Consider the following 27,929-nt stretch of genomic DNA (forward strand, 5'->3'; position numbering starts at 1 on the left):
TTACTCAAAGTGCCCGTTCTGAGCAGGAATCAGATCTGGGGGCGTAAACTGGCTCCAACTTCAGGACTTCAAGGAATTTTCCTTTATCCACGGAGAATAAATTACAACCAGTCAAACGCAGAGCTGGAGGAAAACCAATCTGATTACGAGCACGGGTCCATTCTGTCTTTGTGTGTTCTGGAGATTCAGAGATAGTCGTCCACGCGCTGACCTCAGCATCCGACCCCGAGTCCAGCACGTGACGTTTCCGGGAGTCACACCGGAAACCGCCGCGGAGAAACAGGGATTCATGTGGGACTGGTTCCCTTCCAGATCAGTCCCAGAGCTCGGTATGCGACGGCCTGTTTCCGTTTCCGACTTCTCTGGATCCAATCAGGCTCCTCTCACTTCTTTCAACGCAGGAGTTTGTGATCATTTCGCCGTGTGAGCTCTTAAAGCTAAAGCGGTGCACGTGTTTGCACTTCAACCAGGGAAAGATTTATTCTGATTAACCACCAGAAGAAAAACACCGGCTCGTAACCGTTGGTTCCATTCAGGGATTTCCACTTCTACCTGGAGCTTGTCCGTCTCACTCGACACTTCCTGACACTGAGTTCAGGACGGGTTCAGACTGTTTGATTGCTCCACTGAGAGAGATCCCGTCTCCGACTCTCGAACACGTTGACGTGACTTGTCAACCGATCTCGGAGCCCATCGGCTATCGTCTGCGGAGGTTTCGACTCTGGGGGCAACCGACGATATCTTGGGGCTTCCGGTGCAGACAGCGTATCAGCGAACCAAGAGTGAGTCTTTCGTTCGACTAGCAGGGACAGAAAACACCGGTTGTTGTCCCCAGAGTCTAAACCATCGTCAGACGATAGCTGATAGGCTCAGAGATCAGATGACAAGTCACGTCAACGTGTTCAAGAGTCTGGACCTTTCACATACGAACAGAAGTTCAGAGAAGGGATCTGTCTCAGGGGACCACGACTAACGAGTAATCAAATAGTCTGAACCCTTTCTGAACTCAGTGTAAGGAAGTGTAGGGGGGGGGGGGACACAACATGGATCCGTTTCGGGAGCTTGAAAACTCCGGAGTAGTGTGAACTATGAACTTAAAGATATTAATCTTGATCCTTCTGACAGTTGTTACAGAGAAAGTACTAAAAATACAGTCCATTAAATTAATGAAATGCATGTAATCAGATTACTTGGATGCTCTCATGCTGCCACAGTCGTTAACGGCCGTGAGGGAACCGTCACCAGTTGACCCAGTTCGTCGTGTGGCTCGTCAGCGCGATGAGGTAAACACCAGTGGACGGTTCAGTCAGATCACTGAGCCGTCACATGAGGAGACAACGAGCTGCGACTGAAGCTGTGGGAACCTCCACCTCGGAACCTCAGGTGAGGCCAAGAGGGCAGAGACGCTGCACCGCCGAGCGGATTGGATTGCATTCCTTGAAACACAATTACACACACACACAACACAAGCAATGCTCCCCCTGAAATATTTGCTGGCTTTGTCTTGCCCTCAGGAAAATGCACTCACACACAAAAACACGTCATCTCTTTGCATGTTTCCTTGTGCTTCCTGCTTCTCCAACACACACACACACACACGAGAGGTTTGACACTTCAGGGTGTACAGTGACACCTTGAATTGGCCGATTACCACATCCAAATGTTTTCGCTGCGTTGTAATGTGCACCGGGACAATGGCAGGCCTGGGAACGGGGTGAGACAAGTGAGGTAAAGTGTCTCCGGACGACGAGGGGACGGAAATAAAAGAGACAGAAAAAAGAAAGAGAGAATCAAACGGGTTATTAAAAGAAGAAAGAAGAATGAAAAACACTGACCTCATCAGGACCAGTTTGCCTCATAGGGACCAAAACCTGGTGCTAATGAGGCTTAACATCATTTCTGGGCTCCTGGTTAAGGTTTGGGTTAAGTTAAGTTCCAGTGAGTGTGTGTGTGTGTGTGTGTCTGTGTGTAGTTGAGGTGTGAGATGCCACAAGCAGCTCAGTAACTCGAGCTCCATGTGAAGTCTCAGTCACAGGAACTGAGCTCCAGAATAAACTGAGTCATTACTAAGCAGCTACACTGATGCTCATGTTCCCAACACACACACACACACACACACACACACACACACACACACACACACACACACAGGTTAATTCAGTGACACACACACACGCCGCCGCCAAGCAACAACTGAATCCATACGCAAAACCCCCACACACACTCATGAGGTCGCTCGTCTTCTTCGTCCTCGTCGCTCCAGATTCCTTCTCACAGAGATTATGTGGCCGGAAAAACGAGCCGCGACTCGCCGGCGGAGACGCTGAGTCAACGAGGGCCGCGTGACACCTCCACCCCGCCCGAAGGTTTCTGACTTGAGAACACAGAAACAGCCCGAGGTCAGTGAAGTGGCCCCTCGACGTGGACACTGACCTCCTGGATGTTAGAGCTCCATCGTGTTCTTTTACAGTTGCTCATCTTGTTTCTAGATAATGTTAAACTTTAAATATCTTCTGTCCTAAACCCCAAAATACCTTTAAATCCTTCAGAGCAGCTTGAAACGCTCGTTAGATAAATGTACAGACACTGTGTCGTGGTGAGGAGGAGGAGGAGGAGGAGATTCAGGGCCTAACCAAGAAAGAAAGTCATAATATTACAAGAAGATTATTTTAGGAGTAATGTTCTGACCTCACAATCATAAAGTTACTTTTATTTTCCCTTTAAGTGGCGTTGAAACCAGCGTTTATCGCCAATATTCAGCAGGAAACTTTTAAAAATAAAGAGAATTCTTCTTTTGTTTGTTCTCTACATGAAAACCACTCAGACACGGAGCTCAGCAGAATAATAAGCTGCAGTTGCCAAAAATGTGTAGGCACTAAAGTTTCATTCACACGATGAGGACCCGAGACAACACGACAAAACACTCCAGTTCAAGTTAGTGAAATAATTTAGTAGAACAAACAATTTTTACATTTACATAATTTACCGATCGGAGAGAGTCTCGTGTGACAAGACGACGCTGCATAGTCACAAATCTCAAAAAATAATCAGACAACACGTCGGTGGAGGGTTCCCAGGCTTTCGTTGTGGAGTGTAAGTGTGTGTGTGTGTGTGTGTGTCTGTGTGTGTGTGTGCATCAGATCCTCTTCTCACACTCCTGCATCCTTCACCCTGAGGCTGCAGGAGGAGGAGGAGGAGGAGGAGGAGGGAGGTGACTGAGCATCCATCAGCCCGGCTCAGAGTGCTCTGTCCAGGCTCGCTGTGACGGCCGGAGGGCAGGCACGGAGCTCCCCAAACTCCTCTTTATCTCCCCCCCCTCCTCCTCCTCCACCTCCTCCTTCAACAGGATTATCCACCTCCTTTAAAAGTCTCTCTCTTTTCTCGGTGGAAGAGAAACAAGTCGGCAAACGAGCGACGGGAGAACAGAAAAAAGCCCAAAAGAAGCAGATGTGAAATATTCCATTGACTTGTTTCTCAAGCGTTTCTGTCCCACTTCCTTCTGGGGGTCGAACACGAACCCGGGACCAGCAGCGTCCGAGTGGATGAGTCATTGTTTCTGCCGAGCGCCGTTCGGTTTCCAGTGGTCGCGCTCGAGAAGCCAAAAAACAAAACCAGCCTCCAACTTACTAAAAAGAAAAAGAAATCCATTGTTCGACAGTCACCTGTGCACATGGAGCTCGACTCACTTGGCTTTGTCTTTAACAGCTTTTATTTAAAAAAGTTGAACAGATAAAGGTGCGTTTCGAGTAAGAGCTGGTGTCGTCTCCCCCTGGTCTACAGAGGATGGATGGAGGGATGAGGAGGAGGAGGAGGAGGTTCAGTTGAAGAGGATGGAGTCCGGGTCTCTGTTGGCGATCTGTGCCATGTGTTTCAGGATGTCCTTCTTGGTGATGATTCCCAGCAGCCTCCTTCACAGAACACACAGGGAGAGAGAGGGAGTAACGTTAGGCAGAAGCAGATTACTTCACATCATAGCTGGTTCGCTGCGTCACTGGAAAAGTCAGAGGAAGAGACAGAAAGCAGAATCGCAAACATCAAGGCCGAGCTCTGGCAGGAGGAGGAGGAGGAGGAGCTGGCTCGAAGCGGGAGATCAGGGGGAACACGAAAACATGGGAGAGCAACACGCGAAGGCCGAGATCACACGAGAGACAATTACTGCTGACACCTCAGTGCCAGCCACGCTCAGCATCACCGTCGGGACGCTCCGGAGCCAGAGCGGAAAAGTATGTGAATTAGAATAAAGTCCGGTCGGATTCCAACGGGAGACGGGAGGTGACAACGGGTTTGGTGACGTGCGGCGGATCGATTTCTCAACACGACCTTCTGCTCCAATTCAAAACAGCGCCGGCAGGAACCAGTTCGGAGAGTAAATGTGTTAAAGACAGTGTTTCTATTTTAACAAGCGGGATAAACACGAAACATTTAACCCTTAAATTATCATCATCAACACTTCAGTGGCTAAAGTTTCATAAGTTTGAAAGAACTGGTTAGTTACAGTAACTTCTGTGTGAGAAAAGTTGATTAAAAACTAGTTTCCAGTACAAAGATTCACGGCCTCAGTCAGTTCCCTTCAGGCCGAGAACCACAGACAAGGTGAAGGAAGTATTGAAAGACAGACGACGCCATCGTTGTCTGTTCTTGAGATTCTCATGAACCTCGTTCATCCCCTCACGAGTGTCTGAATCCCACAAGGCAGAGGGAACTCAACACAAGGAAAAACAAACGCTCTGGGCTGGAGAGGATGTTTTTATGATGTGTGTCATCGTTTTTTCTGAGGAAGGTTCTTTCAACAGCGCAGCAAAATGAATCGTGACTCATATCTCAGGAGGAATAAAAGTAGCTGATGGGCTTTTCAACTGGGATTCTGCAGGATTCAACAAGTGGAAGAGTTTTAAACATCATCACGGATGAAAGATATGAAGAGTAATCAGAATTACTTACAGTTTGTAGTTGTGTGTTTTATCTACATTTCTGTATATGTACGACCAACATCAGCAAAAACAATGCTTATGTCTGTATGTTTGAGAAAGAACGACAAAACTAACAAACTATGCGGCACAAACAAAAAAACTAATTTTGAAGGGCAACGAAATAAACATTGACATAATTAATAACTACCTAAACACATGTAAAACCTATGGTGCTCGTTTCTGGGGGAATCCGAGACTCAAACTTCCTGCGTTAAACTCCCACAACAGACAACAACATGTCAGTGAGTCGAGCTCTAACCGAAGACGAGACAGTCTGGGAAAATACCTCCTATTCCCCCCCGTGCGTGTTGGAATGAGCAGGATCCAGCCGACATGTCGACCGCAGGGATCAGAAGCTGCACTTCACGTAGCCTAGAGCTCTTCTTCCTTTAGTGTGTGTCAAACTATCTCCACCTCAGGCGCTGAGTGATTGATGAAGCTTCACGTGAATATAAAACACACAGACATATTCCTCCTCTAATCCCAGCTCTACTCTCCGTTTACCCTCTGTCCCATAAAAATGATGTGATTCCTTTCCCCCAATTTTAATATCACAATGGATCCACTCGGGGATTGCAGCCTCTCTGTTGTTCGGCGGACGAGCAGCAGCGCATCTGAGGCAAATGTGTGCGAGCCGTGCAGAAGTCATTGCGCCTGTCAACAGCCTCTCAGCAGCCATGTGCGCCGTCAGAGGGGCCCATGGGCAAGGCAGCGGGTGACCCCTTGAATTGTTTATGTGTTCTGGTGGAGCGCGGCCACTAAATGCCCCGAAAGACGTAAACATGAGGAGCTGCACTGACGAGCAGCTGCCTCTGGTTGTTTCCCTCCCGCTTCCAAGATTTGGTTTAAATTAGTGCCGCAATAATCCAAGAAGTCCACCTAAAGGCCCCACACACACACACACACACACACACAGACACACACAGACACGACACACACACTTGTATTTTGAGTGCCTACTCATGACATAACTTATTAATGAAACCTTTCCAACCAACCCTAAACCCTCAAACTTGTTTATTTCTACATTTGATAGTTATATATTTAAAGATTTATTCGTTTTTGTATCTATACATTTATTTATTTATTCATAACACACACAATCACACTAGACAAAAAGCTGAAGTGTTCAGTTTTTGAGCAGATCTTTGCAAAGATCTTTTGCTCTCGTTCCTGAACTTGCGAGACAAAACCCAAGTTCGACCGAAAACCCAGAACTCAACCCGAGTGGCTGCCAATGTTCCTGCAGAGAAATCAATACGGTTTATTTATCTGAGGGAGAGAAAGTGACGGAGAGAGAAACCACAAGTTGTATCATGTGCGAGCGGCTTCGAGCCAACGGTGGTAACTCACACCGTTTCTGTGCAGTCGCGAAAATATACTTGTCAAATCCCTGAGAGCTGTGTTTGAAAAATGTCAAACCTCCATATAAACAACTGTAGTCTTTGTGTGTGTCTGTGTGTGTGTGTGTGCAAAACATGGACATGTAACATAACACTGATTAAGTTTATTCTCACTGGGTTTTATCTTTTCTTCTGGTTTGTCTGAATTTAATTCTCCAGAGTAACATTGTTCTTTTTGTCAGTACAGTCACATCATCATCATCATCATCACAAAGACACACATGGAGTCTGACAGACAACTGGACTGTGTGTGTGTGTGTGTGTGTGTGTGTGTGTGTGTGTGTGTGTGTGTGTGTGTGTGTGTGTGTGTGTGTGTGTGTGTGTGTGTGTGTGTGTGTGTGTGTGTGTGTGTGTGTGTGTCTGTGAGAGATATGTTGGTCTGCAAGAGGTTTTTAAAAGATAATGACACTTTCAGAGATCGTTCTGGTAAATAGAGGTTACGCCCTGTTTTCATTAAAAGCAGCAGTTTTATTGTTCGCAGCTCCTCCCCGGTCATCTCTCAACAATTTGCGGTGTTTCTCTCAATTAAGCCGAAAAAAAGCCCCAAAAACTCTTAGAAAAAGAAAGAAAATTCATCAGCAGCAACTTTGATAGGTAGTTTAAAATGTGTTTTTTGGTATGTTGCAGGCAGCGGTGAGCTTTGTGCTCGTCGGGGGATGTTGCAGATGCTGTGCTGTTCCGATGCCAAACACACGCCCCAATATTTTTTGCACAATAAATTCAAAATGTGGGATTTCCTCTTTTTTAAAAAGTCTCGGCCTAATAAAGGCGTCTCCCACATTTCATTTATCCGCGGCCAAGCTAAAGCAGGGGGCTTTGATTTGTTTTAACTGCGCCAAGGGGCTTATGTTTTCATCAGGAGCAGCAGCAGCAGCATGACTGAACAGCCACAGGAAGGATTTCCATGAGATTGTGTGGAAAGGTGGTGCACAACGCAAAGAGCCACACAAAACATGTCGGAGAAGATCTGGATAAACCGGTGGATTCAGGATCTGTTTTCACTCTCCAGCACGACGAGAGAGGGCGGAGGCCTCGGCGTGGATGTGCCCTCCCCGAGTGACCTTCTAGTTTAAACTGCAGGGGGCGTAATCGAGCCATTTTGTCACTTCCATGTGCACGACACATTAAATGTATAATATCTTCGAGAATGGACGAGTAATGTGAGATTTCAAGCTGGTTCAAGTTCCCAAAAATGCTTCAAAAGATGGAAAATGTAATTATGGGTACGAAGCTGGATGTGCCCATGAGCCACTGAACGCGTCTGTCTCGAGAAATACCATTTACCATTTCTCCAACTCCCCCAGATAAATACTCTCAGGGACGGCAGGGCAGAGAGAGTATTTATGGTCAGGACACACTCTCGTCCTCTGCTAAGTTTCCCAAGCAGTCACTCCATCATGCTGGGGGAGGACGTTCCGACACCAGAATGAACGAGGTGCTCTTTAATCTCGTGTTTCTCAAGTGTCACGGGAAACAGCTGCCAAACGCCAAAACCAGCCGAGCTGCTGCGTCTGTACCGTCTGTGATGTCTGTAATGTCTCCATCAGGTCAACGTGGATGTTTTCCGTTACGAAGACAAAACCCCGAACGCCATGACGTCAACACAGATTAACCCCGGCGCTGAGCAGATCCCCCGTCTGAAGGGGTCTGAACAGAGTTCAGATTAATGGGTTCAGTGGCAGCGCGGAGAAGTTTCTGTTCCCCTCCCTCCATTAACCGTGTGAGTCCTCCTCCCTAACTCCTGAGCCTCCTCCCTTTTCTCCCTCTAATGCATGAGCTGACAGCGGAGTGACCCGAGTGTCTCTCCTCCACATCCACCCTTCACTCCTTCCTTTCTCAAGCCTCGCCTCCTGCCGTTATCTCACTGTAATGTCTGCAGGAGTGGGAGTGTGAGCAGTTTATACGTCGCCCGTCTTTCCTCACATCTATTCATCTTGTCTGTCTTTTCTCTAGTTTGTCCTTAACGATGTGTGAAAGCAAATATTATACATATTGTAGACGGTCAAAGATTGCGTTGTATATAAATGTGGATTTTCCTTCTCACCCGTTATGCGTGACTAGACATTGGCGTAGCCCCAACTTCCTGAAGATGTCCACGGTGATGTCCATGGGCGTGTGGTCAGTAACCGTGAAGGGGCTCAGGTCCATGATCCCTCGGAGGCGGAGAGGAGGCGGGCCGTCGTCGGCCTGGGAAGGAGCGTGCTCGGTGAAAACCACGTGGGAGGCGCTGACGACACCTTCCTGCCGCTTCCGGGCGTTGTCTGAAAAGAGGAGGTGCGTGATGTTTGTTGTTCAGGGTCAGAGACGTGGGAAAAACTGGGATGTTCTACGAATAAAAATCGATTCACTCTATTTTTATGGTTTCATGGTTTTATGGTTTTCAGGTTCTTCCCCAGTGGCTTCACTTACCAGAATCTAACTCCAGTTTTACATACAGTGTGTGATCGTGCTATTTGAATTTGACCTTAAGCTGATGTTCTGCAAAGTTCTGACCTATTGATATGAGCAGGTCTCTCCTCAGCACAAACCCCACGAGCCTCTGGGACTCCTGGGACACGACCACGGGGAACCCGCTGTAGTGCGTGCTCTCCACCAGCGTCTGCACACGCACACAGACACACACACGTGTTACATGCTGAATAAAACAAACAGAGCTTGGACACTACAAGAGAATAAAGCTAAAGCGGACTTGCAGCTCTCACTTTGTACGTTTTTGTAAGAACAGTTATAGTTTATATCTACTTTACTGAGTGACTGTGACATTAGGAGCCCGTACCTCCACCTCCCCCACAGTCATGCCCTCCTGCGTGAGCATGGCCAGCGCCGGGTCCGACCTCCTGGGCCTCATCACGTCCACAGCAAGGCTGCTGTGGTCGAACTCCTCTTTGGCCTCCAGGAAGGGGTAACCGTTCAGCCGGATGTGAGCCTGCAGAGCGAAGACGAGTACATGTGAGCATCTCCTCCCACGACAACAGATGAAAACTAGAATTATTAAAATCAGGCAATGCGTTATAGTAAAAGTACGTTTTAAGCTTTGATTTAAAAAGGAAGCTACAGACTCTTCTTTCCTTCAGCAGGTCGGTGACAAAAACTTTATAATAGCGATAATTTCCCTTTGTAACTGTGGTGCATATCGTGCAGGAACAGAGGGAGCAGCTAGATATAAGAACACACAATAAACTGACGAAGACGTTGTTGGAAGAATCGAAGACGAGGAAAAGAGACAGAAAAGAGTGAATATCAGACCGGCTGTTAGTCAAAGAGAACTTAAAAGCTGCTGAATTCAGTATCTGCTGAAGGGAGAACCCGACTGTAGCCGAGAGCATTTCTTGGATTGTGTTGCTGTAAATCTAAACGCACATCCCAGTGCTCTCACACGAGCGTATATTCTTTAAGCTGGAGAGGAACCAGTGGGAACGGTATGTAACGTATGCTCTCCAGTGGTAGTTTGCCAAAAAAGACATCAAATCAAATAGAACTTACACAAACAAAAAAAAACTAAAAAAAGGGAGGAATTTGTGTTGCTTCACTTTTTATTCCGCAGTGAATACGCATCGTGATTTATCTCCTCCAACCGCCTCACCTCGTAGATTCCCTCTCTTCCGAAAGCATCTGCCACCCATTTGCTGGTCATGGTTGCGGCCATGAGGGGGACGATGTACTCCAGCCCGCCTGTCAGCTCGAACATGATGACTACCAGCGACACCGTCATGCGAGTCACGCCACCTGCAGGGAAACAGACGAGAGACGACTCAGAACATGACTCAAACCAGGGGTGTCATCCGTCTGAAAGGAGTCAAAACGAGGAAGTGTGAGAGGAACACACGAGTCGGGTTAAATATCTGTAACAGCCCGGCTGTGATCGGGCTCCGTGTGGCTGCTGGGGGGGGCACAGGACGGGCACCGCGGAGGTGATGACAGGAAGTACGTGCTGGTGCATCCTCTTTAGTTCTTTATGTGAAAAGTTTGCGTCTCTGCATTTTCCCTCAGTTTTAGGTTACGTCCGAGGTTTCACTCTGAATCCATTTATAATAATCTTGCATGTTTGTGGGCAGAAACCAAAGCTCCACTTTCAACTCGATGCTCTTGATGTTCTCTCCGGTGACCCCCCTCCTCCTCCTCCTCCTCCTTCTAAACAGCCGGCGTTAAGACAACTGGGGGCAAAAGTTTCACTGTAAGTGAAAGACATCAATTTCGGAGGCGATGAAAACAAAGTCCCTTTTGTTCAGAGCTCCGTGTTTTAAAAAAGCATAAAGTTAGGTGGTTATGTTTTGTCACAATTGTTGCCTGATGTACAACACACGAGACATTCACACGTCTTTAGGAAAGAGAATTAAGATTAAGGGAGTTCTGTTTTCACCCCTGTTCGTTTCTTTGTCTGTTTTTCTGCAGGATTACGCAAAATCTACAGAACGGATTCCCATGAAGGTCGGTGGAGGGATGGGACACCGTGTCATTAAACGCGTGAGTGATTTCCTGATTAATGTAAGATTCACATTGTCTCTCTATTATTTGTGGAGATATCTTGGAAAAGGTTTTGTTTTCTGACCATATTTTCTGTTGATCTTGATGTTGACCCTTGACAGTTCGACTCCAAGAGTGAATCACCATGAGATAAAGTCCAGAGTAATATTCCCACCAAGCTTGGTGAAAATCCACCCATGTGTTGTTGAGTTATTTTGCGCGCACACACACACACACACACACACACACACACACACACACACACACACACACACACACACACACACACACACACACACACACACACACACACACACACACACACACACACACACACACACACACACACACACACGGGGTAAGAACAACACGCTGCTTCCAGCTTTGCCGACGCTCATGGTCATAAAACTGTCGCGGCATTGAACGCAATTACTGGAGCCTGAGACAAACCAGAACATAGTCATAAAAACATGAAATGCTTATGACCAAATATAAAACTTTCACACACATAACAACTGTTCAATAATAAATAGAAAAACAAGTCCGTCCCCCCCGAGGGTTTTCCATCAGCCCCACAAACCAGCTATTCAAATACTATGTATAAATACCATTTATACACAAAAATCCATCTTTGTATTTGAGCAGTTATGGACACAAATGGCCTCTGGGTAATTACTGCAGCGCCTTTTTAAAAAAGAACTATAATAATCTTTTAAAAGATTTCCTCATGATAGGAACTTCTTACTCATGCGTTTTATTCAAAACATGAGCGACTCTGTCTTAGAACAAGAAACAATAAAGCAGGTCAGAGAAGGAAATCTAGTTTTAGAAAATATTTGGAATGTGTTGATTTGCTTTGGACACAAATCATAATCTTCTCATATCACTGACAGACCAGAGGGATTTGTAAGAGGAGGATATTTTTGCAGTGGTCGATCCACGTTTTGCTAAACTATCAAAATTAAAGTCTCCGTTCGGGGGTTTGTCTGCAGAAGCTCCTGGAACAGACCACGTCCATCTGCTCGCTGGGCATCCAGAGACATTCCTACATCAGGAGGAACATGCCTTTTAATCCCTGTGGCATGTTCCCAGTCGTACATGCTGAGAACACCAGCACGGAGAGGCGTGCTCAAAACATCCTGATCTGATGCCCGAACAGCCGCCTGCTTCCTTTCATCTGCTCCCGAGCTCCTCGCTCCCCTGAGGCCGAACGCTTCCACGGAGGGACTTTTAGGAAAAATCAAAGTTTGAACGGATGTCACACGTCAGTTACCACACGCACGCCTCACCTAGACACGCAGCGGCTCCGACCATGGCGTAGAGCCCCGGTGTGATGCAGTCCGCCCCCGGCGAGCACCACCCTTTGAAGATGAACCAGTCGTGGTTGTAATAAGCCAACTGCTCCATGCCGACACCCAGAAGTCTGCCGGCGATGGCGCCGACTGCCATGCTGGGTATGAAGAGACCGGAGGGAACCTGGACGGACACAGAGGAAGGAGAGGAGAAAAGTTTTATACGTTAAAGAAGAAGTAAAAGGATGAAGACTGATCGCGTCACAAGGCTCCAACGGGTGGATCTGTCCCAGTCCCACCTATCCCAGGATTCAATGCACTTTGATGACAGAAACTTTATTAAAAATAGCGCCGTCAAGTAAGAAGACGTCCAGTGCTTGATTATTTCATCCTCACCAAATTTAAATGAATTCCCTCAAGGCGTTCTTGATATGTCGTGTCCACGAGAACGGGACGGACGCACAACCCACAAACAAAACGCCTCCTGTCTTTCTTTTTATAGAAAACTGGATTTCAGTTTTCAAGTTCAAAGGGTAGGGGTTTATTTTTAGCCGTTAGTTGGAGCTCTGACTCAACTCGTCGTGTCTGAAGGCCACTGTGCTGCACTCTGATTACTGGCAGTAAAGCCAGCTGATCCTGAGGAAGGTCACAGTCGGACAAATAAAGCAGAGACGAGTGTGTGTGTGTGTGGAAGTTATTAAATCCCACATGTACTCTCCGTCTTTGAAGATTGAACTCTCGATAACTCTCTGTGAGGACCGTCCACAGTCTGGCTGCTGCGCTGTGACCTCACGCCGGAGCTACACATCCTCCATCAGAGCAGCGTTAACGGTGCTTTTCCCACGAACCCCTGGTGTTTCTCGTCATGCTTGAGGGCTGATTCACCAATTACAGAGACGCAGACGTCCACTTTATTGTCCACGTCCAGGGATGTTTGGATGTACGGCGTGTTCTCCAGGAAGCAAAATTAAAAACAACGTCCGTGTGCATTTTCAGCCAAGTGTTGCGCACTGTGACTCAGTTTAAAGCCTCTGTAATAAAGTGATTATCGCTTTGTCGAGAGAACAATCTGCTTTAATCGGCATGCAAAGCCCACGGAGGGTTTTTTCCTAACAACTTGATCCCCCAGTAAGCCACATGACAGTGAGTCATGTTGCTGTGAATCAGTGTATAAAACGCAAAAAGCGGTTTCAGAGTTCCAATTACACGACATCTGGCAGAACGGGCGAGTTCAGTGAATGAAAAGTAGGACACTGGTTGGGAGTCTGGTTCCAGACATGTTTGACGCAGCTGGTTGTGTTGCAACTCGCACACTGTGCTACATAGTGTTCACATGCCTGCAGAAAGACGAGAGTTCAAAGTGGAGTGATGACACTTGAACAGGCCGTCCAACTCCGGAGAGCAGATAACGGAGGTTGTAACGACAGCGACGGAGCAGAGGAGCATCGTGGCGCACACACACACACACACACACACACACACACACACACACACACACACACACACACACACACACACACACACACACACACACACACACACACACACACACACACACACACACACACACACACACACACACACACACACAACTCGTCAGGCACTCTGGGAAATGTTCGGAAAACTGAATGAGGACATTTTTCGTCAGGCATCAGGCCTAATCCTCAAAACCCCTCGAATGTTGTTATGTCCAAGTTGACACGCCACCTCTTTTTCATCCTGAGATATTTGTGTTCTTCCAGTTCTGCGTTCATCACATAAAGGTGAATTCAACAGATGTTTTCTGGACGTTTCATAAGGGGGCTGGCAGGAAACGTTGAGGAGAACATCAGGAGAAACTGATTCTGACATTTGCCTTCTCACTGGGCGTGCAGAACACACTGTGAAATCTGGAAAATGTCCGGAGATCGTGAATGTCTTTAGTGCGTCTCCACCCACCTTCATGCCGAAGGTGATAACGGTGATAATCATCTTGAATATCAAGGCCAAGGCCAGCTGCCACAGAGCCGTGTACAGGCCTTCTCCTGCAGGCCGGTCCGCCAGGCTGTTACCTGCACCTGTTGAGTTGGCTGGCTGCAAGAGACGGAAAAACAGAGCGACGATAGAATCAGACAAACGAGGAAACAAAAAGGAACGGAGGACAGGGAGAGAGGAAGAAAGACGAAGAGACAAACAACTAAACGATCTGACATGAGATTGTTTAATGTTTAACCTCCTCTGTCAGTGATCAGCTGACCTGTTTGTATCCACACAGCTGAGAGGAGTCGAGCAGCGAGCAGTCGTTGAACAGCTCGGAGATGAGCTCAGCTCCGCTCATCCTGGTGTAGCTGTTGGGGAACGCGATCAGGGCGGTCACCGCGGTGACCACCAGCACCTCCGTGACGGGGTAGTGGCCCAGACGAGTGGTTTTACCTGAGGGGAGAGACGCAGTCTGATTTATAGGTGAACCGGGAGTCGGAGAGAAAGACAAAAGGATCTGACGTCAATAAAAGCAGCCGTTTGAAGTCTGCACCGTAACTCACGTCTCCTGCACCAGGCAATGTTGGCCCTGATGAAGAACGCCCCCCAGAGGCCTCCGAAGATCCCCAGCAAGATAAAAGGGCCCAGCTCCAGCAGGTGCCACGGGGCGTGGAACTCCACATAAAACAGCACCAGGCGGCTGTTTCCAAACGGGTTGATGGAGCGGAGAGTGAAGGCGGCGACCAGAGCGGCGAAGAAGGAACGCCACAGGGTCTTCAGGGGGAAGTAATAACTCACCTGGGAGAGAGAGACAGACGAGGGCAGAGGGAATACATCATGTTAGATCTCTTAGAACTGAGAAAACTTAATTAGACGATATGAACGTCGACAAACGATCAATCATAACCATCAATCTTGATATTGCAAAGCTGCCAGGACGCGTCTATTTCCCAATAACCGTCTAGGATTCATTTAGTCATGGGTCATTATGTGGGGGGTTAAAATTTGACAAAAAGGAAAAGCAATTAAATATCAATTCAGATTTGTTTTGATATCTGGTTGTGATCAAATATCTGCCGAAGAAAATGTGAAATCAATTTCATGAGAATTTTTAGGTGGGAGGTCACAGGAGATGTGATCAGATGGTGGAGATGCAGACCAGGGATACCAGACAAAATGGCTTAATACCAGTAACTCAGCAGGATATTAACTGATAAACAACTACTCACTTCCTCCAGGCTGAAGAGGACTCCTCCAATGGGAGCCCCGAACGCCACAGACACGCCCACGGCCGCCGCCGCCGATAGAACCTGCGTGCGAGAACAGAAACATCTGAATTGACTTCGACTGAGACATTTTGAACAGATGAACCTCTGATAGGATTCTGACAGGAGTTAATCTGTCAAACGCCAAAAAAACATTTGATTCTCATCAGCCGAGGATTTGTGTTACCACGCGATTGATCGCAAAGAACCGTGACTTGTTTTTTCATTTTGTCGCAGCGGGAGTCGCTGTTCGTTCGTGTGGTTTTGAACAAACACAATGAGAAGCAGCGTGTTCTCTCTACCGCTGTATTGGTATTTAGTCTTTCTCCTGAATAAGTCAGAGCAGATGAGTCCAATCAAACTAAGACATTTTCCACTGAGCTGGTGATAAAGGCTGAATTTTAACACGGCAATAACCGACTGAATATTTTCACAACAGACTGTTCCACCGAGGTGGTTGTTCACCCGTCCGTTTGTGTTTCTTGTATGTTCGTCGGCAGGATTACACAAAAACTACTGAGTGGATTTCCACAAAGCTTCGTGGAAGGATGGAAGTTTTAATAAAATTGGTTCTGGAGTTTTTGCGTAATCCTGCTTAAAGCAAAACTAACGGCAACGAAAACATAACCTCTTTGCAGAATCTGCTCCGCTGAGACGCCCAGGACTATGACACTGAATCCCCCGACCAGCAATAACATCCGGCGTTATTCATCACCGACCCCGACCCGCCGCGGAGCCTACCTCTCGCCGCTTGGCCTCGTTCTTGCGGTATTTGGTGAACAGGTGACACAGTATGTTAGCGCAGCAGCAGGCTACGTGCACCAGGGGGCCTTCCTTCCCCAGACTGAGCCCCGAGGAGACGGCCAGGACCAGGGTGATGGTCTTGATGATGAGGGTCCACTTCCCCAGGTAGCCGCGGATGATGAAGCCACTCAGGATGGTTTTTATCTGCGAGAGAAAGAGTGAAAGTGTTTGTGTGTGCGCGGATTAGTTTGTGTGTGTAGACAGGATCAGGATGTGTTTGCACTCATGTGTCAGTTTAAGCTTTGGAGCGATCGGTTTAGATACGAGCGTGAAAAACCGAGAGTACGAAAGCGTAAATATTGATGGAAGTGAAGGAAAGAAAGTGGAGTTTGTGTTCTGAATGTTTTTCTTTTAAATAAGCCGTTAATCTCGTGTGCATGAGCCGGCTGACCAGTGTCTGACCTCACGGCGAGGAGCCGTCAGCAGAACGCGATTCACATTCCAGGAGAATTAAACCAGGTCTTCATTTGAAAGCAATTATAGAGAGGGAAGTGTTTGTGTTTGCAGGACAGAGCTGTGTTTGTGTGATTTGTCTCTCTCTATAAAATTAAATGATTGAATAAGTTTGGCCATGCTTGAGCTCGGTTAGATTTTCAGAAGGTAAATCTTCAGCTTTTACTTTCCTCAGAAACAGAGGAAAGACAAAAGAGAGCAGAGAGTCATTAATAAATCAATGTACAGGGACTACTGATCCTGTTCATTATCCTGTTGGACAAATCTTATCCATGAACAAACAAACTTCCAAACTACAGCAAACAACGTGAGCCGTGAGGAATGAAACAAGAGAATGGAGGAGGAGGAGGAGATGATGAAGCAATAACAGTTAAGTTATTCACACGATCCCATTTTGTGTAAAGCCTCACCTCAGGTATTCCTGAGCCACATGCGTACGGCGCGAAGGCCCTGACCAGAGCGACGGCCAGGAAGGCGAAGAGCAGAGCCCAGAAGATGTACATCGAATAGTTGACGATGTAAGCAAACGCACCCTGCAGGCGACACAGGAAACATAAAGTTACAAATCACAAAACATCCACTTGTTGATTTGCATCCTCACTCAGACCTGGTGGTTATTTTGTGTCATGACAGAGAACAACCAGCAGAAGGCACCAAAGCACCATTTATACTATTCTGAGTGTTATGACTGTACTGTACGTGCATGTGACTCTGACTGTGAGGATTTATGAATGAAGGACTGTGGATGAAATATGTGACAGTTTAGAATAATAATATGATAATTCAGAAACCTGGATGAAAGAAGAGGACTGAAATCTGAGTCTGTGTAATTTGGTGCATCTTGATTTTAATGTGTGTGTTTGATTCTAGTTGTTCTTATTATCTCTGACCTCTGACGTCCCCGCTATGAGCTCAGCCCAGCTCTTCCACTGTGGACATTGGTCCCTCTCATGGAACGTCATCTCGTTGTACGTCCAGCAGCAGTGCTCGTGGTTAAACCAGAAGCCATTGAGACACACGCCTTCTTTCAGGTCCGTCAGCCAGTGGGCCGCGATGTCGATGCCGCCGGCGAGGGCGCCTGGAGAGGACAGAGGAAAAGGGACGAGTTCAGCACTGATGGTTGTGAGTCTTTCCACCGTCTCTGTGGTCGAAGGTGTGATGATGTGTGCTGAACAGACATCTACATCCAGGTCATCTTTGTGTGTGTGTGTCTGTGTCTGTGTGTGTGTGTGTGTGTGTCTGTGTGTGTGTGTCTGTGTGTTCTACCTGACATGAGTCCCACCAGCAGCATGAGCAGCCACCCAGAGAAGGCATCTATGACGCTGAGCAGCAGAGCCAAAGTCGACTGCCGGCTCTTATTGGTGATCTGCACGGAAACAGAGATGAAGGTGATCATCACTATTATGTTGCTTTGTTTCACATCCTGTTTTTAAATTATAACAACTGACACAACTCACTATGTTTCTATTTCCCAGGTGCATTATGGGACCATACTGTCAGGCAAAAATAGCAGCTCTGCTTTAACAGAGGCTGTCTCATGTTTGACTAGAATTCCTTAAAGATGTAATAATAGTGAGGTTAATATAATAGATCTCGTCCGGACCTCTCGGTGTCTGTCGCGGTCCTTGCTCTTCTCTCTGACCCAGTCGATGGTGTTGAAGTCTTCGTAGGTGCCCAGTCCGGGCAGCGGGTCGTCCAGCGGGTCCACCAGTCTACTGGGACCGTTCCCGTTCATACCGGCGGCTCTGCTGCTGCTGTACTCCTCATAATCTGCAGCGGGAGAGAGAGAGAAGCACGTTTTACATGCACATCAAACACCTGCCTTGTTTAGTGCAGGAGTAAACATTGTACAGATATATTGGCAGATTTATATAGTTGTACTTCTGGTTTCATCAAAAACACAGAATTCGATGCCAAGCCACGGACCCGTTTTTAATTTAACATCAACAAAGTCAATCAGACAAGATGTCGATAACTTTCCTGGGATGGATTTGTCAAAGTACGTGTTGTATAAATGATTAAAACAAACCAAGAACTAAGACGATACTGTAGAGAAATCCACTAACAACCTGGAGTTCAATCAGATTTACGTCTTAATAGCATTTCACACTTTCTTCTTTTAAACGTTCTCTTGTGTCCGAGCTTGAGGAGCTTTTCTCCACTAATGGATCTGTCAGCAGCAGAAGAAATGTGGACGCCCTCTTCTCTCGGATTGTAAAAACTGACTCGTGCACAAGGAGACTCACACACACACACACACACACAAGCCTGGAGAAAGTGCAGCCAGCAGCGATCCCACTATTGCTGCCTGCTGCTACAAAGGAACAACAGAAGATGTGTATTGTAATCTCTGTAATATTAATTGTTCCCTCACAATAGTGTATCGATGAGAGCTTACAGGCGAGGACACAGAAATCTACGAGACTGACTTCAGCTGCTTTCTCTCAACAGGAGCTGGAGGACGTGGCAGAAACTGAGCTGCAGTCGGCAACAATTACCAGACTGCAGCAGCCAATCAGAACCCAGCCTGGACAGAAACAGGAAGTGAGGACGGACAACAGATCAGAGACGTTTGGAAACAATCGTCTGAGCTGAAGAAACAACGCGTTTTCATGTGAGCACTAATGGAAGAAATAACAGAAACTGACAGAGATGTAAACCAAGATGTTGGACTTCTCATATGTGAGAATGATATATTGGCTGAAACAGCAATGGTACAAATAAAGCTCAATATAAACAATCTACAAAACTAACTGTACATTTTACTTATCCTCTGTGTGATCATAGACTTTTTTCACTCTTTCTAGTTATTTCTCTAAATTAGTAGAAGGCAGGAAAGGTTAAGAGTTGGAGTTTATACTTTCATACACTAAACAATATCATATATTCATAGTAGAGTTCGTAAAATGTATATTAGAGTAAGTAAAAGTACTATTCCTCATAAATGAACTACAAAAACATATGAATGGAAAAATGAATACCCAGAATCCTCCCATTACAACCTCCACTGGAGCAGTTGAGGGTTTAAGTGCCTTGCTCACAGGCTCTTGAAGTTACAAAACGCAGGTTACGCAACACCTCGGCGTCTAGGAGCTGTCGGTGATGAAACATGTCGATGAACACAAATAAAGTCTTATCAAGAAGAGGGAACGGGAGAGTATTCGAGGAAACATGACATCGAACACCGATTGGGCAAGAGAGAGCGAGAGGGAGAGAAATGTGTCCTTTACTTGTCTCACTCCATTCATGTCTCCTCGCTCCTCATCAGAACAAGAGCTTTGCAGTACTGGATGTTTAAAAGGTTTTATTCCCGGAGTGGACTGAACCTTCAACCTCCCCCCGTTACCTCTTTGGGATGGATTTGCCCTTTAACTTGTCCATGACAGCCAAAACAAAGAAGCAGGGATTTGTCTCTATCTTATCTCATTTTCAAAAAGGTTTGAGGTTGCAAAGTCACAGACATTTAAATAAATAAACTAAACTACTTTTGGGATGCAGACTGAAGAGTTAAAAATAAATGGAAAAACTGGAACAAAAGGCATTGACAACAAAAAGATAACCAGAGTGCAGGGTTGTGGGTCTGACCTCAGCTCCGAGGACACAACAGCGTCTGTGACCCCCAACATGCATGAAAGGGGAAATACACCGACACAGACACACACACAGAGATAAGAGTGTTTGGTATTCATCAGGAATCTGATGCTGTTGACCTCTGTGTCAAATACAGCGACTAAAACAGCTGTACACACACACACACACACACACACACACACACACACAGACACACACACACACACAGTCTGTTTCCCTCATGCAAGCTGCCGCACAGAAACATTAACCACATGACTCACTGCCTGATGAGTCGTAAATGGCTTTAATGATTAAACTCCACTGTGTTAAAGTTACAAAACACAACAAAGCACATTCGGCTATAAAACTTAACACAATTTAAAACCCAACGTGAAATCAGACAGACACACAGGTAGCTGCAGTAGAGGTGTTGAGGAATGACAATTATCTTGTTCATCAAGTATAACCTGTGCCGTCAGTGTGACAACACATGGAAACTGCTTCTCTCCTGAGCCCCTTTAGAACGAACTGCTTCTCTCAACTAAACTCACCCCTTTCCACCAGCTCCTCCTCGTCCAGCTGCTTGGTCCAGAACTCCCACACCATCTCTCCCTCCTGGAGCCACACTCAGTGTCCGGCGTCAGTGACAACAACTCAAACCAGGAATCCCTTGCCTCCTCTGAACTCCTCAAGGAAGTGGACTCCAGCTGAGCTCCCCCTCAGTGGCCACCAGGCTCTGATAATGACTAATGATTGGCTGAGCTGTCTGGGAAGTGAATGCTGACTTGCTGAGCTGGTGGGAACTGTTTTCAATAGGCTGAGCGTGTGTGTGTGTGAGCTTTTCCCTGATTGGCTGTGGCGGCTTGCTGCGTAAAAAATTGGGTCACATGTTTATCGTGTCTTTGACCTCTTAAATCCCACGGGATCTCTACAGTCGTTAAGGAGAGACGGTGATAAACAGGGTTTCGTAACAGGGTCAGGTTCAGAGGCAGCTTTCTTTCTATTCACTTCATTCTGGGAATAAAAAACTTTTAAATATCAAATACAGCAAAGCTCTCATCCGAGGCCCAGTAGTCCACTGAGGAAACCACATTCAAATTCAGTAGATCCAGATTTTTATTTGACACACTCATAACTATCAGTCCCCTAAACCTGTTTGATATTTTTCAAGATCAAGACACATGAAATATTCTCAGAGAAATCTGTTAAAATGTAAAAGAAAATCCTGCCGTGTTAAAGGTTCAGTGTGTAAGATTTAGTGACATCTAGTGGTGAAGTTGCAGGTTGCAGGTGAACACCCCTCACCTCACCCTCTCCCTCTGAACATGAACTAGAACCTGTGGCAGCTTCAGTTGTCATAAAAACTCAAAAAGGTTTAGTTTGTCCAGTCTGTGCTACTGTAAAAAACATGGCGGCCTCCGTAGAGAGGACCCGCTCCTGATGTAAATATAAAGTTTTTTAATTGAGTCAGTTCTAGGGTAAAAAAACAATAACTTAGATGAAACACACTAGTTATTATTTTATATTTCTGCCAATAGATCCCTTTCACCTAAATCGTACACACTGGACCTTTAAAGAAAGTGTTTGTCCAGATCTGCGTCAGAATTGAACGAGTTGTTTCTTGTCCCATCGTTCAGTAGTTTCTTTGCGTAGTCCTGCTGACGAACAGACCGGCCGAGTCGTCTGTTATCGTCGGTCGTCTCTGACGTCAGTGCGTGACCTCAGACGTCTCCCATTATCTTACACGAGCGAGATCTTACTGAAAGCTCTGGTAAATGGAGACGTACGTCAGCAAGTGAACCAGAGAGATGAAGTGAAAGGGGCTCTAACCTCCTGCTCTTTAATAACAGTCTGGATATTTGAGAGCGTCTGAATGAAGAAGCCTGACATGTTGGAGTAGATACGGTTAAACCACAGTCAAAGTCTTTTCCCAGTGGTGACCGCCCACACTGAAAGGTTTGGACTGGGATCCTACTTTCTAGGAGGTGGAACTCTAACTGACAGGAAGTGAAGCAATCTGTGGTCGTTTGGAGGCAGATGATAAGAAAAACTAATCCAAAGCGATTAGAATAAAACGCAGCCTTGCAGTTAGAGATGTTACAGGACGCCAGAAGTAACCTGGTGAAGCTGTAAAGTCGAGGTGAACACACACGAAACCCCGTGGACAACTGAAACCGGCCAAACAGAAACAATCCCAGCTCGATTTCACTGAGCGAACTGATCCAGGGTTAACTCCTCGAGTGAAAAGGGCAAGAGGCAGCGAGGAGTCCCCGATGCAACGCTGCTCGTTTCCAGCAAGAGGCGTCGTGCTGAGCTCAGCACCAAGTCTGTGTGAGTCTGTGTGAGTCTGTGAGTGTGTGTGTGTGTGTGAGTGTTATTCCTGAGAGGCAGAACAGATGATAATCTTTAATTTTCTCACACACATGCTTGATTCTTTACAGAAAACTCGACACACACTGTTTGTCATGTGACAGCGGTGCCAAAACCTACACGGATTGTTATCTATGGCAGAAGGATTTCCACAAACATGCGTAAAAACACCGACACACACACACCGACACACACACACACACACACCGACACACACACAGTCTCCAGCGAGGGTTTGAACTTTAAACCCCCGAGCGCTGGTTGCCATGGGAATTGGCCACTCACCTGACCCCCCGTGACACCGGCCGACCACAAACGAGTTTTGCTGGACGACGTTAACAATCATCCTGACTTTTGCACGGCTGGAGATTCTCAATCATATTTACTGGGTCAGAGGAAATTGAATAAAGACATAATGTGCGTCCCTGCGGTTCATTCTGTTAACGTTTGGTGTACGCTAGATAAACGTTTTCCACATGGCGGAGAAAAGAAGCTTTGAATATCCTATGATGCAACTGTTGCGCTGGAAAACCACAGAGGACGACTTCCGTAGAAACCTGGCTCGGACGCTTCTGAGGAAATCAGCCGCTGGTGTTTTGATGGAACTGAACAGCCTGAACTACTGTGTGTGAAGAACTGTACAGTGATTCATCGCTGGTAATGTTTCCACTTGATATCTTCACCTTGACACTAATGCTAACTTATGTGTGCGAGCGCGTTGGGTGACCGTGATTATGACCACAGCGCTGCCACGTGCCTGTCTGAGTTGAATCATAACTCTTAAAATACGAGGTTTACCTCCGACTCTGCGGTCGTGCTGTCAGCTCCCAGCTGTGTGGACGTGAAGAAGGAGGAAGACGACGAGTTCAGCAAATCCCCTTCAATCCTCCCCTGGATGAACGGGGAGTTTTTACAACTACAGAGGCAAAGCCGTGACCGATTGGCAGCTGCTGTGGAATTTGCAGCTTTCAAAAATGTCCCTGGTCGACCTTTACGTGACCCAACATCTTGCCATCACACCTGTCAGCCTCTCCCCGTGAGGATTCCTTCAGCGCTAAGCGGTCACTCGTCTCTTTTCTGTTTTCCTCACCTTCCCCTCTCTGCTGTCCGACTTCAGCCGACTCTGAGAGTAAAGGTTGTGATGTACAAATAACACACACACACACACACACACACACACCGACTCACAGTGACTCATTCCCTGTCAATCATTACAACCTGTTGTTTGGGGCGTTGGGATAATGCAAATATTAAATTCCTGGAAGTAAAAAAAACAACGCGAGCAAAAGAAGAAATAAAAATTGCCTCATAAACCATAAAAACAAAGAAAGAGCTAGTTATTTATTAAACGGACGTCAGTTTAGAGACGTTACTTTGAACAGAGCGTTCCTCGCTTCACGTTTCTCTTCCTTCGTTTTATGCTCCGTCATCTCGGAGGGGAATTCCCTCTCTGGACATATTTTCCAGTTTTCTTCCTGGTGTGTTTTTTTGTCCACCTCACAGCTGGACGAGCTCCAGTTTCTTCTATAGACACATTCCTCCTCCTGTTTGTGATTTTGCGGAGCCCTGGGGGACTCGGGCCGGTTGTTAAAGGCTTTTACAATTATTTCAAAACAGATTTTCTCCATGATACGAGAAGCCGAAACAAGATACGATTGTTTGTTTCAATACCCAGGCTTCGGCCCATTCTCCCTGTGTCTGCAGTTGAATGATGGGGAGTCAAGTGGAGTCGACAGTCACACTTCTACATTTGGAACCGGCCATTTGCTCGGCCTGTTGTGTTACTAGTTATATAAAAAATGGACGTAGAGGGAAATGAAAGTACCTATTCATGTAACTTGTTCCTGTGCTGCAACATCAACACCTCAAAAACAACCAGTGGGATAAGAATCAGACGTCAGGGGCGAGCAGCAACAAGCGGACTTTGTTTAGAGAGCAAAGGATTTCATGGGAAAGGTGGTTTTTCCTTTTAGAACAGAAAGGAATGAAATGATCGTTTCCATCTCCTCACTAAAGGAGCACGAGTGGTTGTTGTTAAGCTTTAAGAAGAGTTTTTTTCCAGTTCATCTGTGTATTTAGAGGGTGACTGCCTTGCTCAGGAACACCGTCATCGCTCACGTGTGTTTAACAGAGGGATCACAGTGGGTTGATATTAATCCCAAGACACACACAACTCTCCTGTGTAAACACTGGAGGCTAACGAGTCCCCGAGCAACAGGTTACACGAGGCTAAACGATTACGGCTGCGCTAAGAAAAGCTCTTGAGACGACCGGCTTGGCAACAGGGTCAAGTGCGAGCTAATGAGCGGCGAGAGAACAACACTCGCCTCAAGAGTGTGTGTGGGGGGGGGGGAGTGTGAGCTGAAATACTAAAGAGGCAGGAAATAAAACGCAAGTTGATTATAATCTGCTGTCGTCCCAAATGTTTAACAATCAACGCTCCAACGAAAAACCTCCTCATTTTCCCAGACACACAATTCTATCATCGGCGCGAGGCCCCGGAGCAAGGCACCACTGACGGAAACAGAAACCTTGCAACTCCACTTCTGCTGATTCTAGAGTTTCTGCTTGAAAAGTAACCGCTGCCGTCTCGCTCTCCAGGTTGACTTTTCTTCCACAAGCCACTGTGTAATTTTTTAAAAACACACGGTGGAAGGATTGAATACAAAGCAGCGTTTGTTCTCTGTGGAGAAAGCTGACACAGTGAGAACTCAACCCAGCAGCTACGTCGAGGAGAAAATCTCGTCTCCAGACTTCCTTCCTGTCGGCTCCTTCTTATCTCGGAGTTTTTAACTCTGCGAGGAGGAGATGATGCTGCTGTGAGGTCAGAATGACATCAGCAGTAACCAGGCAGCTGATCTCACCGGCTGACAATGCTTCTCTCCGGGGAACATAAAGCATTGATGCTTGTTGCTTGATATAGTTTTTATAGTTCTGCCAAGTTAAAAAAGTCGAAGTATCCCCTGATATCCCGTCTGCAGAGATAATCAGGAAGAGTCAGGAGGCGTTTGCATCTTTACAAAAACCAGATCGTCCCGGTGAGAAGACGCTGGTCCAGGTATCGTCTTGTTGAGCCGAGGGAAGAAAACCCCTCAAAATAACTTCAGAATAACTTGTTGGTTTTATATTTCCATGCTCTGGACACGTTTCCGTTATATCCTGTGTGAAAGTACATTTTACCGTTTGCTCTTGTTCCCTCTTACGCACTTTGTGAGTTTCAGTTCCCTGAAGTACCTGCTCTTCTTTAATCCTGTCAAATAAACATAATGCTATAAACAGACCGTTCTACACGTGCCAGAGGTTAACGGGGTTTTTATCTGCACCAGTGACTCAGCACTTACTTTGCTGCAGAGCTGCAGGGTTTTCGAACAAAAAGATAAAAGACAAACTCTTCTATCAGGCCAAGAATGCAAATGATCAAAGGCTTTTATCTCTGGAGTTTACACAGTGATATACATGCAGGTCTCTATTTACTACGTGTCTCTGTTAGAGTTCTGCTCCATAAGATAACTCACCAACAATAACTCATTCAGATATTAAAGTCCTCTCTGGGCACTGCGGGTTGTTTTTATTGCCGAGTCATCTTTGGCATGAGGTGATGACATCATTAGTAACCGGGAAGAAACACTGGGTACAAATGTCACCGATGAGAAGACGTCACGGAGCTGCGACACACAAACACTCCTGAGACTATAAGTCACGTTAATGTCTGTTTTTATGTTCGGATGTGACGTCGTATGAAAATACAGCGAAACGGGGGAGAGGGAAGAGAGAGAGAGGGCACGAAGTTACTTATTACTCAGACCTGTGACCATGACTGACTCGAAGCATGTGACTCTCACAGCGACTGATTACAGATTTATCTCGTATCTTCTCAAGACGCTGTCACATGTCTCTTTAACGCTGCATTATGGTGCCATAAAAAAATAAACTGCTTCTAGATCCAAGATACACAACCAATGCTCTGCCACCTCTTTGAATATCTCACAGTGAAACAGTCAACCATCTACCAACCACAGACCACTTCCCCCCCACAGAGGACTGTTTCCTCCAGGTCTGTGGCTCTTGCTTCAGACTGAACTCAGCTTCTTGCACAATCTTGTCAAAGTCCTCACATTTATGATCATGTGGTGCTGATGAGATGGTGAGACGACTAGTTTGTTGTTTCTCAGACCGATAATAAAGTTTATCTACTCGTTAACATGTTACCGCTGACGCCTGGGACCTGGAGAAGTTCTGTAGAAGTTCTGTAGAAGTTCTGGGAGGTGTTGTTACCTGAGCTGAGAGGAGGCACGTCCTCGGTGCTGGAGAAGTCCAGCGTGGCTCCTGCTATGTCCACCATCTCATCGTCGTCATCGTCGCTGGGGCGATGAAGGCTGTCGAGGCTCCCGGTGCAGTATCCAGGGTTCTCCATGGCTCCGGGTCCCGAGTTCATCTACAACATGGAGGAAGAGACGAGGTGTTACTGAGGCCAACCCGAGCTGCAGGAGGAGGAACAGCTCGAGCACGAGCGGGACCGGAACACAGCGTAAACACATCCACCTCCTTGCGGGGTTTCAGAGAGGGAGATCCGGGGAGGGGGGGAGGTGAGGCAGCCGCCCCGGGGGAGGAGCTGCTCCTGGCAACCCGGTGCATCTGTGGCCGCCCCGCGACAAACACGTCTCCGGTTACCGGGGGAAGTTTTCACTTCTCCCCAGAACTCCAGACACAAACGAAACACCGCGGCGCGGGTCGTTAGCTTAGCATTAGCCGCTAGCCGCTACTTAGTTGGGACGAGCTGTCAAACGCAGCGTCGGAGCTCGTTCGGTCGTGGAGCTGCTTCAATGGACGTGTTGGTTCGTTAGTGAAGCGGCTGGACGCGGGGTTCACAGCCGGACATTACCTGTGGAGCGGCGCGGGGACACGGATCCGCCCGGGGGGGGGAAGTCTTGTGACTCGGATTGGCTCCGTCGGCTCCTCCCGGGGCAGCTTGTGTCACTGTGGCCGGGGGGAAGTTATCGCTCCGCGGCGGCAGCAGCAGCTCCGACCCCCTGCCTCATCCTCCGGGCCCGGGACCACGCCGGGGGTTCGAGCCTCGCTGGTGGGTCTGGACCTGCTGGGTGAAGACGGGCTCCGGTGTCACCTGCGCTGGAGACGGTCCGACATGTTCGCTTGAGTTCAGCCGCAGCTCCGCGCAGACGCAACCGTCAAGCTAGCGGCAGGCTACGGTCAGCAGCCACTTCCGCTTCGAGCGTTAAAAGACAGATTTCACCATTTGAAATGAATCATAAAACACAATTCTCGTCTTTAATTGAATCACTGATGTTTTAGTTTTAATTAGATTACATTGTTTCCTCCATTTATCTCGTGTATACAGCAAATCGCGCCGTTTTAGTTTGA

At 47.0% G+C, this 27,929-nt stretch overlaps 1 protein-coding gene and 1 long non-coding RNA gene across 4 annotated transcripts; one reads left to right on the forward strand and one right to left on the reverse strand.

Annotated features, from left to right (window-relative positions):
• Positions 1 to 2,929: 2,929 nt before the first annotated feature.
• clcn5b (chloride channel, voltage-sensitive 5b) lies at positions 2,930 to 27,719 on the reverse strand. 3 transcript variants are annotated; one of them, XM_047338865.1, is made up of 17 exons: positions 27,433 to 27,719; positions 26,826 to 26,985; positions 18,214 to 18,380; positions 17,877 to 17,976; positions 17,501 to 17,688; positions 17,021 to 17,143; positions 16,095 to 16,301; positions 15,318 to 15,398; positions 14,652 to 14,886; positions 14,366 to 14,541; positions 14,068 to 14,202; positions 12,127 to 12,313; positions 9,957 to 10,099; positions 9,150 to 9,299; positions 8,867 to 8,972; positions 8,418 to 8,634; positions 2,930 to 3,908 (listed from the first exon to the last, which is right to left on the reverse strand). In XM_047338865.1, exons 2-17 carry the CDS (start codon positions 26,983 to 26,985, stop codon positions 3,818 to 3,820), a joined length of 2,466 nt encoding a protein of 821 aa, XP_047194821.1. In that variant the 5' UTR covers positions 27,433 to 27,719; the 3' UTR covers positions 2,930 to 3,817. The 3 variants fall into 3 exon arrangements, with proteins under 3 accessions (XP_047194821.1, XP_035004879.1, XP_047194822.1); XM_035148988.2 differs by lacking the exon at positions 27,433 to 27,719 and adding an exon at positions 27,093 to 27,334; XM_047338866.1 differs by lacking the exons at positions 26,826 to 26,985; positions 27,433 to 27,719 and adding an exon at positions 20,732 to 21,217.
• Positions 10,764 to 11,031, forward strand: LOC118102655. The gene is made up of 2 exons (XR_004694726.1): positions 10,764 to 10,837; positions 10,960 to 11,031. It is a non-coding gene; the product is annotated as an uncharacterized LOC118102655 (long non-coding RNA).
• Positions 27,720 to 27,929: the final 210 nt, after the last annotated feature.

Source organism: Hippoglossus stenolepis, chromosome 23 (assembly GCF_022539355.2).
Source record: "Hippoglossus stenolepis isolate QCI-W04-F060 chromosome 23, HSTE1.2, whole genome shotgun sequence".
Taxonomy (NCBI): domain Eukaryota; kingdom Metazoa; phylum Chordata; class Actinopteri; order Pleuronectiformes; family Pleuronectidae; genus Hippoglossus; species Hippoglossus stenolepis.